The sequence below is a fragment of the Bombus pascuorum genome, chromosome 5, assembly GCF_905332965.1.
Source record: "Bombus pascuorum chromosome 5, iyBomPasc1.1, whole genome shotgun sequence".
NCBI lineage: Eukaryota > Metazoa > Arthropoda > Insecta > Hymenoptera > Apidae > Bombus > Bombus pascuorum.
Window position 1 is genome coordinate 7721779 of NC_083492.1, and position 14864 is coordinate 7736642.

At 37.7% G+C, this 14864-nt stretch overlaps 2 protein-coding genes across 2 annotated transcripts in view; both read left to right on the plus strand.

Moving 5' to 3' along the window:
• LOC132907168 (dehydrogenase/reductase SDR family member 7) overlaps positions 1 to 14864 on the plus strand; it is an 84926-nt gene that overhangs the window by 25118 nt on the left and 44944 nt on the right. The window lies entirely within an intron of this gene.
• On the plus strand, positions 56 to 14461 carry LOC132907163 (neurogenic protein big brain). Its single transcript, XM_060959968.1, has 4 exons — positions 56 to 1056; positions 1696 to 1822; positions 11413 to 11620; positions 12171 to 14461. Exons 1-4 carry the CDS (start codon positions 747 to 749, stop codon positions 13311 to 13313), a joined length of 1788 nt encoding a protein of 595 aa, XP_060815951.1. The 5' UTR covers positions 56 to 746; the 3' UTR covers positions 13314 to 14461.

Genomic DNA, 14864 nt, shown 5'->3' on the forward strand with positions numbered 1-14864 from the left:
AACATTGGAATACTCTATTTTTTATTTTTATTTCTTAGGTGATTATACTCTTTTCTTTGTGTTTTCTAATAATTTTCTATTATTATGTTATGCTAATAAAATTATGTTTTTGAACCATTTCATGTAATTTCGCCAGCATATTGTTAACGGGATTCTGTGTAGTTAGTTGCATAGTATTGGAGGGTTAAATATGAAACCTGAACGGAACCCAATCCTTTGGGAATACTACAATTACTCTTCAAATACTATCTTGACCACATCCTGTCTTAACACTTCGATTTTACCTTGAACACCCTCCCTCTATCATTTCGTACTTTTTCGGGACAAGCTGCGCGTGGTTGCCTCCCGATTTCCTCGGGTTCAGGCACAGATGCACTGGCGGTGGTCGAAGAGTGGGGGCGGTGCGATGGTGGAGGCACTCGCACAGTCTGGGGCCCACTTGTTCGCCGATCGTCTTGTCACTCGAAAGCGCGTTGCCATTCCGGCAACATCGGCTTCACCGTTGTCCCTCGTTCGATCTCGTGCTCTTCCATTGTATCGGTACTTCGTAATTTTCCCGCGAATCCCATTCAAATCGTATTGAGCACTCGACATCGCGTGAAAGTGTGGAATAAGTGACTCCGTACACAGAGGTGAATCCTAAAAGTGATAGAGTAGGAAGAATGCTTTAAAAAGAACTCAAAAAACTACCATACATTATTTTACATTGCTTCTTTGCAAAATTTAATAAATATTAAGTAGGAAAAATGACCACGGAAACGTTTTCAAGAGAGTTAGACGGTCACATTGTGACCTTGCTTACGAGGATTTCTTCCCTGAAGGAAAATAACATGGAACTAACAGAGAAGAAAGCGCCTATGTCGATAGAGGCTCGCAGTTTGGAACTCTGGAGAGCAGTAGCTGTAGAGTGTTTCGCTACCTTTCTCTTCAGTCTCGTTGTATCCGGCGCAGCCGCGTCCTCCGCAGTTTCCGGAAGCGGACTCTCTGTCTTAGCTACCGCTGTAGCATCCGGCTTTGCGATTTCGGCGATCTGCTTCATCTTTGGTCATATCAGTGGTAAGTGTTTTGCGTTATATGATATTCATACATTTTCGAAGATTACCTGTAATTTTGTACATTTCTAGTCATTTATATATTTAATTTTGATAGTACCACATTTTCAAAATAATATATCCAATAAATTTGTTACTTTAACATCTTTTTCATTTGTAAAACAATTTTCGGGATATGGGCTATATTATACCGGAGGAAGAAACTTTTGTCATCCACACTGTCACGTCATTTGTACTCGGTCCTCATGGTTTCATTCTCGATTGGCTCATTAACCGATTATAGTGGCCGATAGAAACACAGCACACCACGCGTACAGCAGAACGTGTACGAGAGAGTGCCCTAGATGGCATATAATATAGTATTTTAGGCTTACATCTTGGAATTCTTGTGTAATTTGTTTCATTATTGTCCGTCTTGTCATCTAAATAAAACATATTCGTGTCCCTTCCAAGAATATGCTTCGATTTTAATTTAAGTCTTATATAAACTTTTATTATTAGCAATTTTGATATAGATATATTATTTTGTATAATTTCTGTTTTGATATATATAGAAAATATAAAATATACGTTCCGTTTATCCTGTATAAAAAATATATGCTAAACTTATAATAAAATTCGTAATAAAATGTCTGTCATGCAGGTGGCCACGTGAATCCAGCAGTCTCACTATCTTTCGCTTTGTGTCGACGAATCTCCTTCCTTCGAGCTGCTCTGTACATCGCCGCACAGTGTGGAGGCGGTATAGCCGGAGCTGCGATGCTGTATGGGTGAGTGATTGCTTTAAAAACTCGCAAGACCAATAAACAGTTTTCAACCCTTTGCATTCTTGTTATGATATCATTATCATGTAGTAGTTAAAACAAATGTAGTTAATAGGTTTTACAACTTCTATAATAAGTCTATAAATATAAAATAATATATAAATATAATATAATAAATATAATAATAATATATAAATATAATATAATAATATAATAATAAATATAATATAATAAATATATATAAAAAGTCTATAAATTTTGACACTTTGAGTGAAAAGGGTTGAACGCAATATTTTTTTCAAAGCAAAAACTTCTTCCGAGTATCTATATACACACACGAAAGCAGCAGGGTGTAGAAAAAATCGGAGATACGGAGCCCCAAGAGGGCAGCTGCTAGATATGGTATCCGAGAAGGCCGCGTAGTCGAGCCCCGGAAGCCTTCCCGTCCCTTCAAGATGTCTTAACCATTTTTAAAAGCCCTCTGAAATCAACGGTATCACCGTTATACACCTTTTACGTAAATAATAAACACATCCGTTTCTTAGAATCTTTACCAAGATTTAAATTGTTCAAAGTAAGCAACAGAAATATAAGAAGGTATATAGGGCGTACTTGATAACCTACCTTAGATAAGTCAGTCGTGGTTGATTAGTAACGCATATACATACATTTCTGCGTAATCTTCATATGCTAACATGCAATATAAATAACTATGTTCGTCCTGCGAATCTCTTTGATATCTAGCTGAATCCTTGAGAAGCCTTCCTACTATATGTGCTGTCTTTCGAGTACGTGTTTCTTGAACAGAGCATAAAACTGCCCGCTGGATCTGAAACGATTTAAAGTTACAGCTTAGAAACTTCTACTTACTTACTTCAATTGGAATTATATATAAAAGTGATGTACAAAAGGAGTTACTAAAAATATACAAATTAAAATATATAAGTATAAGTTACATGTTCCATAGCAAATCATTTTCAGGTATTTAAGACATTGTATTGCGTTACTCTTGTGTCACCCTGTAGAATGCTTTATATCTTCTTACGTGGCTGCTGGCTATTAACTATATAATTGTAAGAACTGGCTGATTTATACTTGTACTTTAAAATAAGTACTCACGAGTCGTTATTATATGTTCATCGATATTCACGTCTCTATTATTAACCTATAAAGCCCGCGTGGATAGTCTATAATTCAACGGGGCAGCAAGTTTTCGCGAGCAGGCGATGATCAGGAGCGCGCGAGCACGCTGCTGTAATATTTTTTTTTCCTTCGGTTGGATGGAGAGAAGAAAGAGATTGGCCGTGTGCAACTTGGTGCACGTGCCTCGATTTTGCCCGTGGTTAAAGGATCTCGCGTCGCAAGAGGGCGAGAAAAAAATAAAGATGGGGACGACGAACTTCCAAGGTACCATCACTTATGTCAAATCTCTTCTTCGACCATCATCGTAGAGAGACAGAGAACAGATACTGCGATAAAAAATGTAGTTCAGGCATGGATCATTATTTCTCTTTCTTCTCGTTTCTCGAAAACAATTGCTTTCCCTTTTGTTGAGAATTACCATGGGTTATCCAAGATAATTCTAAATTCACTGAAGTGTAGAAATGATACTTTAAAGTGTACGCTTTTTCTTAAGAAATTATAGGTATAGATGTCTCCTATGTGTATCTCCACGATGTATGATGTAGTATCAAAGAGTGCAAGTTTCATTGCAATGATCCATGAATTTCGTACAAGATAAACATCATCAAACTTTTCTTTCCAACACAACAAGTAATTATTAAGGCAAACATCTAATCCTCAAAGCTACAATAGATTATTATAACATATTCGACCGCTTCGAAACCATAATTCAGACTATTTAATTATACTCGGTTATTCAGCGGGTATCGGTGAAAAAATTGCAAAGAGAAGAACGAAGGGAGACGAGGAAGAGACAGGGGGAGAGTGGGAGAGGCAGAAAGAGGCACGCGTAATTGGCAGGGCTAGATGGAGAAGCTTCTTCGAAGGTAAGCACCTGCCTCGTTCCGTGTACGCTGCGGCAGGCCACCGCCTCGCAGCTGCCGCAGATGTTCCATGGACCAAAAAAGATCGTGCGGAAAAAGGATCGACCAGGCACCAGAGACGAGGATAATGAATACCTATACGCGCCGAGGTGGGACAAGTTTCACAACGCAATCGCCTCTCATTGAAGGAGGACACGCTGCGATCCGGAGCCAGAGCAGATGTTTTCTGCGTTCTCGAGGATCATTGTCCTCCCTTTCTCCTTTTATCATCGTCTTCTTCGCTTTCTTCTTTCTTATACTTTTTCTTTCTGTCATTCCTTTACTTCGTCGTTGTCTCTTCGGAATGTCGTCTTTGATATATCTAAAAAGATGAAATCGTAAAGAATTATAGAATGGAATACATAGTACGAAGATGAATGAAGATTCAATTAATGATATGATAACTGGTAATGATGTAAAAAGATAACTGGGGATTGTTCATTCTGCGACCGGATATTACAGGTTGGCACAGGTTGCATGGGAGTTGCAGACCCCTGATGTTGTTCCATGGGAGCCATAGAATAGAAGAGTGCCCCTGTATAATAACTTACTGAACACCCTCGTGAACACTATCGATACTCTATGGTCGGGGAAAGGTAAGAATACCCCGTACGATTCACCGCAGATACGCCCTGAACATCATTATCCATCCGTTAAGGTTTTCTGCGTGTTGAAAAAATTACGACGTTTTCCCTCAGTGACTGTTTTAAAATTAAATATCTATGAGAAAGAAATAACCATGATTATTGAACCTCGAAAGCTAAGATTATATAAATTAGATTAAAAATTTGTGTTTTAAATAATTCTTCGTAAAAAATTCCTTATATGGATTGAATAAAATGTTACGTAGTGTGAAATTGTGGATGAACACGGATACTTCTGACGATTCCATACGACAGATCTGTCATCCGAGGTGGGATCACCCTCAGACCACCATATGACCGCACAAAGAGATAACAAGTGCGCGATATGTACCGAAATAATAATCGAACAATACTCTAGTTAACCAGTCGGGTTCGTCATCCCTTCCAGAAATGTCTCTGGGGAGTACGTGCATCCCAATGAGAAAAAAGCCAAGGGAGAGCCAAAGGAAAAAGAGGCGGTAGCGGGAGAGATGAAGAAGGAAATAACACGATTCTTGCATCTGTTGCGACTGGGTCAATCGATGCCGTATGTGTGTGTGTATGTGGCGTTTGTAAAACACGTATCCTTGCCTTCATAGAGGGTTGGTAGCTCCCAGTGCGATACTTCCCTGAAATATAAATAAAAAATGAAATGGACAGGCAGCCGAGCAGATAAATCGTAAACCGAACTGACACGACCCAGAGATTATGGGAGAATCGCGAGTCTAACTATCCGGAAAGGATTTAGTATCGTTTCATCAACACGTTACAAGATTTTCCCATTATCCTCCTATATACTTTTTCCACGGTACAGATACGTAAAGAAAAAGATCCATGATGTATCTTCATAAAAAATTGATTGTAAACTTTAAGCTTCAGGAAAGGATATGAATATTTATAATAAATTACCATATCGCGCGTATTTTTCTAAAGTAACGCCACTGAAATAAGACTTTCAGGAAAAATGAGAAACTGTTTATAATGTTGATAAAAAGAATAAATTTTAGAAAACAATGGTTAAATATTATTTTTGTAATTTTTCATTCTTTGCCCTTGACATCCTGCTGTGATGGTTTTGATATTCTTTTAACACAGGGCATTTGAAACACATGTGCGATATAATTTATAAAGTCAAATAATTATTACAAGAAGCCATATCCAATTCTCTTTTTATTTGTGAAACGGAAGAAATAGTCCAAGCACGTCGACCGAGATTTTTCTAAAGAAAAATTCTAAAGGGAGATGGACGCGGTGGTATAAAACTATTTGTCAAGGGAGTTTGCCACCACGGACTGGGGAACAGCTGTGAGGAAGCAGGTGTGTGTTGTGACGTCAAGCAAGACACACGCAGACGCGTGGCGAGCCGGATGTCCAGCGAAGAAACAACTCCGTCGCACATTTCCTGTTCTCCAAAACTATCTATGACACCCAGCTACGTTTAGTCTCAAAATCCGGAGCAATTAATTCTTGTCGCATCGCTCTATGACCACGTTCGAAACTACAATGCGATTAATCGAATTGAAATTTATCTTAATGAAAGATACAATAAAATAAGATGAAAAATAAAGAATAAATCGCTCGACTTCGAGCGTCGTATTTCTAAGAATTGACGCACATACAAAGAAAATACGTCACGGTTGAGAAATATCATTCATCGAATGAAGGCGGTCTTCCAAAGGGAGAGATTTACAGTCGACAAGTAATATCCAAGCTTTTTCGAAAGCCTTCGATATTGGGTTCTTAAGCTGTGATTTTGAGAACCTTCTTCAATACTTCCAGCCAACTTAGGATCTCCCTCCGAATTTTCTTTGAAGATAATTCGTCGACCAATCAAATATATATATGCGCTATTAACTGTCAAAGATACACTCGTGCTTGAATATTATAAATTAAAGATACTTTAATTTTTTTATCTAATCAGTGTAATTAATGAAAATTTTGTTTTCAATATATGTATAGATTCAATATATCGTGATATATTTTTGATCTAGTTATCGGAGATTCTGCGTTTTATGTAGCTAGCCCTTTTTTGATATCCATATGCATAGGGAGAAACTGTTGTCGAGCCGAAAATGTAGCGTGAAAGCCAGGTGGGTCAGGTAGAACCGTTTCAATAGGAATGTTTTACCTGCTTGGAACACCTTTTACCGAGGACACAAAGCGGCCCGCCTAAACGATCTCCGCGATATTCTAGCTTTTACAACTTTGACTCATATACGACGGTTGTTCCTCCGTGGAAATGTTATTCCAGTCGTCGACGGTGTCCTGTGACAAGTAGGCGACGCAAGAACATACCTCTTCGTTAGTAAAAATAAATTCGGAGCGGCTGATGATGAGCAAAAAAGAGGAGAACATGTGACGGTCTTTCACGCACCTCTTAAAATCTCTGACTCTCAGCTAAAAGCGCACGATGTCGCCCCCTAAACTAAATATTTGAGCGTATTGCATGCTGGGAAAGTTTACGCCTTGTGTTCCTTGTAGTGGTTTCATGAAGAGCTGGTGAAGGTGATAAGAAGCTGAGATCCTTAATGTTTAAACTTCTGTGAGAAACTCGATATAAATTGCTTTTGGTATTTTATGAGGATTAATTTTCGGGATTGAGGATTTCTTCTGTTCTGTTGTTGTGTTTATTGCGTTATGTTATTGATTTATTCTATTCTGTGCATTTTTTTATTCTTCTGTATTCTATAATTCTCTTCTAGTTAATAGTCCATTACTTTATTGTTATACGATATAATTTAAACAGCTTTCAATTTGTCCTAAAAATGTGTTATAATTATAATATATCATTTTTTTCTCTTTTGGAGAAAGATTGAAAATACGAGTACGATTACCTTGGAGTTTAAGAAATCAAATAGCCTTGAAAGGATTGATGCTTATGTGTCGATCTTCTAGGTGCAGGAGGAAAGAACTAGCAAGGCGAAAAGGCTTCTACTTAGGGTAGGATGAACGAAGCAGGATGCTAACAGATGGTCACAACCACGTGTTCGTTCTTAAGAATCGGTCCGTTCCATGATCGTAGGTTGTGTGATTAGATGCATGCGCAGCCAGCCTATTGGCCCTGCATGAAATCCATTTCTTAACGTGAGTGCGTGAATAATCACGATTTCTTTTCCAACTAAAAAGATGACTAAAAAACTGTTTCTTCAAACACTTTAGAATATAGCTTTTATTGCAAATGCAATAACATTTAGGTTTTGCAGAATGTTAATACAACTCACATTGCAAATTCATATGAAATTCGAATTAAAAATTATACAACCTTAATTAGAATTACAAATTATGTACTTGAAAATATTCTAAGCAATATCTTGGTACAAAAGTTTTTTTTTTAATCAAAGTGGTGATACTATAAATATCGAAAGCTTTTTAACGACTAACTAAGTTTTTCCAAAGTTTCGGAAGATAAAACAACTATTGTTATCTTATATCCTTTCGAAACGTGTGCACATACCGAATTCGACATGTTTGAAGAGGTAAAGACGGAAAACATCTGCCGCTGTTTCGTATCCTTCGGTCGAAAGAGAATCATTTATGGGCTCTAAAGCTCCTTTGTGATTACGACTTTACGCTATGGATATTCGAAAGGACCACTGACGATTCCTTTTATGCAACATGTGGCTGGCACGTGTTTCCCCGTAGAAAGGCACGGTCCACGATTTATATAGGATTCTATAAAGGAGGAGGATCCGCAACGATCTTCCAGACCAGCTGCCACGGTTTCTTTCTCTCTCCTATCTTAACTGGTCAATAAGATTCTTTTAGAACTTATTGTTAGATACCGCCGCCAAGAATCTGCCAGGATATAATCGGCCTAGTGAATCGGTTGTATATAGGTACGTGAAATTTCTTCCATTGTTAAATATCTTTAGTGTTCTTACACTTGTGGCTAAAAGAACATATGTACATGCAATTAGTTTCATTTGATTAAACAAATTTTTAAAATTGTAATAAGAAAACTTTCGTACAGATTAGATAGTTAAATTTAAGGAGATATTTTTTATAACATTTTGAAGTAGATGATTAAATATCGTACCTTCCTAATTATACATAACTGAATCTGTTTATAAAGGAATAATTTAGGGTATAGAGATTGATAGAAGTTTTTCTAATTGATAGAAGTTTTTCTCAATGTATGAATTCTAATTTTGTGTTAAAAATTGAAACGTAAACTTTGATGAACGAACGTAGGATAAAAGTAAGAAAAACGCGGTCAGCAGGGTTTATTGTGTCGCAATGAATCCTCGTGGGTGTACGCACTTCCTGGCCCCTTTTTCATATGTTTCCCATTCACGACGAGGAGGATAGAAATCTGAGGCTCGAACTGTTTTGTCCTTTCAAAGAATTCCTGTGCTTTGTCGTCTTGGATTTCTATAGTCGATGATGTTCGTGCAGGAAACTGCACTGTTCTCAAGAAAAATGTCTGGAATTAATCGTCACATCTCCTCGCTATAATTTTTTAAAAAGAAGGTGACAGGAAACTAGCCTGGATACCGTAAAGAATGAAAGAAATATTACCCGTATTCAGGCTACCTTCGAATAAATATGCTAAGAATACTTGCTTCTCTATACACCATAAAATTTCACTGAATGCAATTCCATCAGGCGTAACACTCGATACAGTTTGTCCCATAAGGGAAGACTGGTCAAGCTTCTTGCAAAACTTCCCACAATCGATCGCCCTACATCGGTAGTTCACCGTGAACCTAATTTTCTGGTTTAACCACAACCACTGGAGCACCTGAACTTTCCCATAGGGCAAGACTTTAGAATGGAATCACTGTAGATCTCGCCTGGGCTTTAACACATATCACACACATGTGGCGGTTTTCCTGGTCAAAAAAGGGGGCCAGGAAAGGGGCCGCTAACGACTAGAGCACGTAGCTTACATACGTATATATCCTAACCACTCTACAGAGGGGAGTTCTGGTGGGTGGAAGATATCAATAGCTCGTTAAACACGACAGAGGTCTAGTGAAAGTGATACACACCCCTTCTGGGTCTGAATTGAAATTTATTTTAAACGTTGTAGCCCTCGCTGGATCCTTGAGGGTGTTTCTGGGGTTCAGTTACCCCCATGCGAATATAGAGCACAGGTTGCACGCGGTCTCTCGAGTCAAGTGCATGTAGGATTAAATGACGAAACGAGTCGCGGCTGAATGACCGTATCTTCTCGAGCGGAAAACGTGAGAAAAAGACCGTCAGCTATGGGAACATTCCTTGTAAAGCTCTTCTAAGAAATATCGAATGACGGTGGACCAAAAAAGTATCGTAGAGTTTTATTCAGATTTTATATTGGACTTGTGAAAAAAGAGAGATCAATGTTAAACGATAATCACAAGGAAAGGGTATATGATGGAAAATGAAGGATTTACTGGTTTTCTAAGTATTAGTTCTAATGTAAGGTTCAAGTAGGTTTGCTTGAAATATTTTCAGGCTATACTTGCAGCTTTTTGTTACGAGAAGGCTTTTAGAGTAGAGAAAATGGAAGCTAGTCCGCACTCTGACAGTAAAGAGTAGGTGCAAAGAGTGTTCCCTTTCTGTCTAGGGCCAAAATGGGTCTCTTAAAGAGGATTAAAATGGAACGAAGTCCCTTCGGCCTCTTTAAACGCGTTTTAAATATTAAAGCATATTCTAAAAGCAATAACCAACGATTATATAAAAAATAATATCATATCATATATCATAATGTAATATCATATCATGATATTAAAAAAAAAACTCACAGAATATTATCTTCCCACGTTAGCTTCAGCATAAAAAGTTGCTATGGCCAATGTGACTATTGTCTACTAAAGGAAAAAGACCGATCAAAAATCCGCTTATCACTCTGGCTGCCCTAAAAGGGATGCGAGATCTCATTTTTTCCTTGTTTTCACCCTCAACCACAGACGATACATTTAATCCCAATTGTGCCGTCATGATCTGCATTTCTGATTTCATCAATTCACTCTCTCGTGACACGATCACGAGGCCTCTCGACATAAAGAGGCTGAATAGAGCAAGATAAAGAAAGAAAGGGAGCTCCTATCTGCATCACACTCTAAACGAGGGAGAATTTTCGCCGATACACGTGACGATAAATTTCAGAGGGACAGGGATTCAATGCATTTAGCGGTAAGATTAGATCCGTTTCTCCCTTAGAACTGCATCATATCCTGCACTTCGAAAGGCACCTGCATATAGAGGTTCACCTTGTTAATTTTTTGTTAATATTGATCTCGTGTATCAATTACTTTGAACTTGATTGTTTCTATTAATTCACTGAAAAGAAATTAATACTAATATTATATAACGTGCTAAAACATATTTATAAAAGACTTCGCATTAACATTCAGCAAGCAACATTCCTAATGATTTTCAAATATTAAAATCCTAAATTCTATTATTTTCTAGTTTTTCTTTTTATCAAATAAATTGTTGAGTATTTTATTTTTGAAACATCAAGTATAAAATATAAGATTTTAATTTTATCAATGGGTAGTGATTATTCACCAATATGAAATTCTTATTGATGTCCAATACCATTGTGGTCACTGTACAAAACACAAAAGGTCGTGTGTCTGTAGCCCCGTGTGATTGTACGAACTGAGAAAATTAACGAGATTATATGCAAAAGAAACACGTCGATAGGGAGAGGGAGGGGCGATGAATGAAGCCCATAAGCTCGACGATGCACCGGCTAATATAAACATTACACCACTGGGACTGACTTGCTGCAGGGGGCTTTTACGCCGGGTGTCGCTGTTACAGTAACCTTCAATAAGAAAATCATTGTATATTACACTATGACACGTCATACGCAGAAATTATTTTGGAAAACTGATCGATAATTTTTACACTTTTCTATTATAACCTGAGTTTATTTAATTCTTCTTACCTACATAATGCATTCAATAATTAAGTAATTCAATTTTATTTGTTATAGAGTGACTACACCTTCCAATACGCAGACCTTAACTTCCGTTGGTCGTCTCGGAGGGCCTATCGAGAGGCTCTTGGTAGAATTAGCACTTTCCGTGCTGATTGTCCTATCTCATTTTACCTCAGAATGCTCAAAAATACTACCAATGTCAATTTCTTCGAAACCAGCTGGCGTATTAGCTGCAGCTTACACGGCAGCCACTTTGGTTTCGGTAAGTATATACTGCTTTCGGTGCAAGCTTCGATTAAAGCACAAAGTTCTCATTGATGAAAGAGAAAAACATCGTGTTAGTATGAGAACGTCTAAGAAAGTAGTCCTTTTTTTTCTTATTTTGCCTTCTGTTGTACGCATTCTTTTCCGTAACCGGTCTATCCAAAGCGGCTCTCGATTCCTTTCGAATCAGCCTCACGTTCGTGTCTTTAAACAGCACCTGCAGTTTAGCAGAGAAGGAAATGTCGGATAGGGAGGACTAAGAAAGAAAGAAAGAAAAGAGAAAAAAGAATTCAATCTTTCGGTTCCACCTGCTTCGAAACGCGTGTACAATATACTCCAAACAGAAAAATACGTTTTACCGTGCTTCGTACAAGAAAACAGGAACGTAAGAAATGCACGTTTGTTAACTTGCGCATTTGGTATCACTTCCGTCCCGTACACAGTCTAACAAATATAAAACAAACATGAATAACAATTATACGAACATAAAAACCATAGATGAATAAATCACTACTAAATTATAACAAATATTTTTAATTATATTTCAGAGTCCATTCTTAAATCCCGCACGCGCACTTGGACCAGCATTCGTCACCAATCGTTGGGACAATCATTGGGTGTACTGGGTAGGTCCACTGTCCGGAAGCGCAGTGGCAGCCCTTCTTCACGAGTACGTTCTAAATCCCAAACGATCTAGAGATCCACGGGATATGGACGACGGTGACAATTCATCAATGAGATCCGACGAGGACACCTACGACGATCTGGACAAACCAACGGGTCCCAAATTCCCCAGCGCCTATGCAACCTATCGTCCAGTTGCTGGAGCATCTTCCTCGATCTACAGTACGCCCCCGACAGCCTTAGAACGTGTCGAATCCATTTACGGGGGAACCAAATCGCTCTACTGTAAATCTCCACCCTTAACCAGGGCAAATTTAAATCGTTCGCAAAGTGTATACGCTAAATCGACTTCCGGAACCCGAGACGGCCTAATGATCCCCAAACCGGGTCCTCTAGCACCCGCACAAAGCCTATACCCGATTAGAATAGGTCAAACAGGTTCAAATTCAGGAAGAGACAGTCAACTGCAAAATGGATCAAATGGTCAGAATCAAAATTCTCAAAATCATAACAGTACCAACCAAAATATGCAGAATCAACTGCAACAGTGCACGCAGAGCATTTATGGAATCAGAGGAATTTCCACAAGTCTCAGTACGAGGGAGAATGGTATCTATGGTGTATCTACGGGGTCCAGCATATATGGCCGGGCTCCAGCTCCTCCTCCGAGTAGTCAGAATTCTCAACAGTCAGGTCCAAATGTCCAATCTTCCACTCAAAATCATCATCAGCCACAACAACAACAGCAGCAGCAGCAGCAGCAACAACAGCAGCATCAGAATGGAACGATATCCACCTGCTCTGATAATGCAGCAAACTCTAGAAGACCGGAAAGCATGTACGGGCATATTTCTAGACGCAGTGACGATTCTGCGTATGGCAGTTATCAAGGTTCGACGCGAGGCAATTACGGAAAGGTACCTGGACCTCCTGGATCAACGGGTCCCCCTAACGGACCACCTGGTCCTCCTCAGTACCGCGAACAAGGAAGACCCAGTCCAGCTGGGCCATTGCAGCAGAACCAGCAAAATAATTTTCAGAGAAATTCGCCAAATCCTCAATATTGACTATAAATTTCATGGATTTGGTGATCATTTTTTATAAGACTGCTATATGATTGGCTGAATGATTATTAGCAGCTTCAGAAAGACGTGTAGTGGTTGTCAAAAGAATGGAGAAGTTCGTTGGACAATAAAAATTATATAGGACCATTGAATAGGACTGAATGTCATTCGAAATTAAAGTTGAAGATTTCGTTGAGAAGAAGAGATATTGTAGTGCCATTTTGTAGCGTGATGATGATAGCAGGAGGATATGGAGGAATGGAATACCCCAGAAAATAATACTGATATTGATAATGGTTAGATTACAATGTCCCATAGACTCTGGACGGAATAATAATGTTTACCGTATTTCCCTAGAAATGGACTTAGTGTTGATATCTTTCAGTGACAATTGTAAAGATCTTTTTATCGAGATTCGTCGTGATGAATTGAATGAACTGAAGAAGCTACTTCATTGTCTCCCACCATGAGACATATAGGCCTTCCACTTTCTCCGACGTCGGGCATTATTAGATTAATTTTTTAATTAACTGTCACAATCTATCAAGGTATTGATCGTTTTACGGTTATCTGGAGAACATTCGAAAGCAATAAACTTTGATTTTTGAATCGTTAATTATCAAACTCTTAATTTCTGAATCAATCGATAAAGTAAACTGATTAGAATTTTAATCAGTGTTCTGTCACACAAGACTGATCTCGCAAATATTTTTTTATATATGTCATTTATAGAAAGAAAAAGAAGAGTTTATTATATATCGAAGATCAAATTTGAGAATTTTTGCTGCATCTGCTCTGTTTCGTATAAATCGATATGATCGATTTTTGGTCCAACAAAGTGAGACAAACTTTATGCTATTTAAACATCATACAATGTATGTATTAAGATACTATATTTTAAGAGATAAAGTCAATGTGGTATAAAGTAATTTAATGTAATGGATGAAAGTATGAGCATTTATGAATTAATATTTGGAGAAGGTAAAAAACGATAGAATTCGAGAAACAGTCTTTTATAGTCTTTTGTATATATTGAATTTTATATTTATTATTTTTATTATAGATTATAGGACTAGTAGAATTATTGTTACCTTCATATATGTACGTACCTAGCAAAAAGATTCGACAATAAACATCTCTAGAACAACGAATTATTTGCATATTTTTTGCTACAATTACGAAAAATAAATCAAAATACATACGTATGTGAAATATTTTAACAAACAATTTTCTTCGTCATTTTTTGCCAATATCCTCATTAATTCGTAACTGTTTCAAAAGCAATATTAAGAAAAGTGACATCTATCGAAGGAAATTAAAATCTATCTTAATAGCGAAATCAGAATAAAAATAATAACTAAAATTTAACATACTGTGTTTTCCACTAGAGATTACATTTTCTGTTATCGTACAACAGACTTTTACATAGACTAATATCGCTTTTATTATGGTAAAAACGATTTTTGTGTTTAACGTACGTCTTCCCGCCAATAATTATATAGGGTGTTCCAGAAGTCAAATATCATAGTTACATTCTATGGATATAATCAAGCA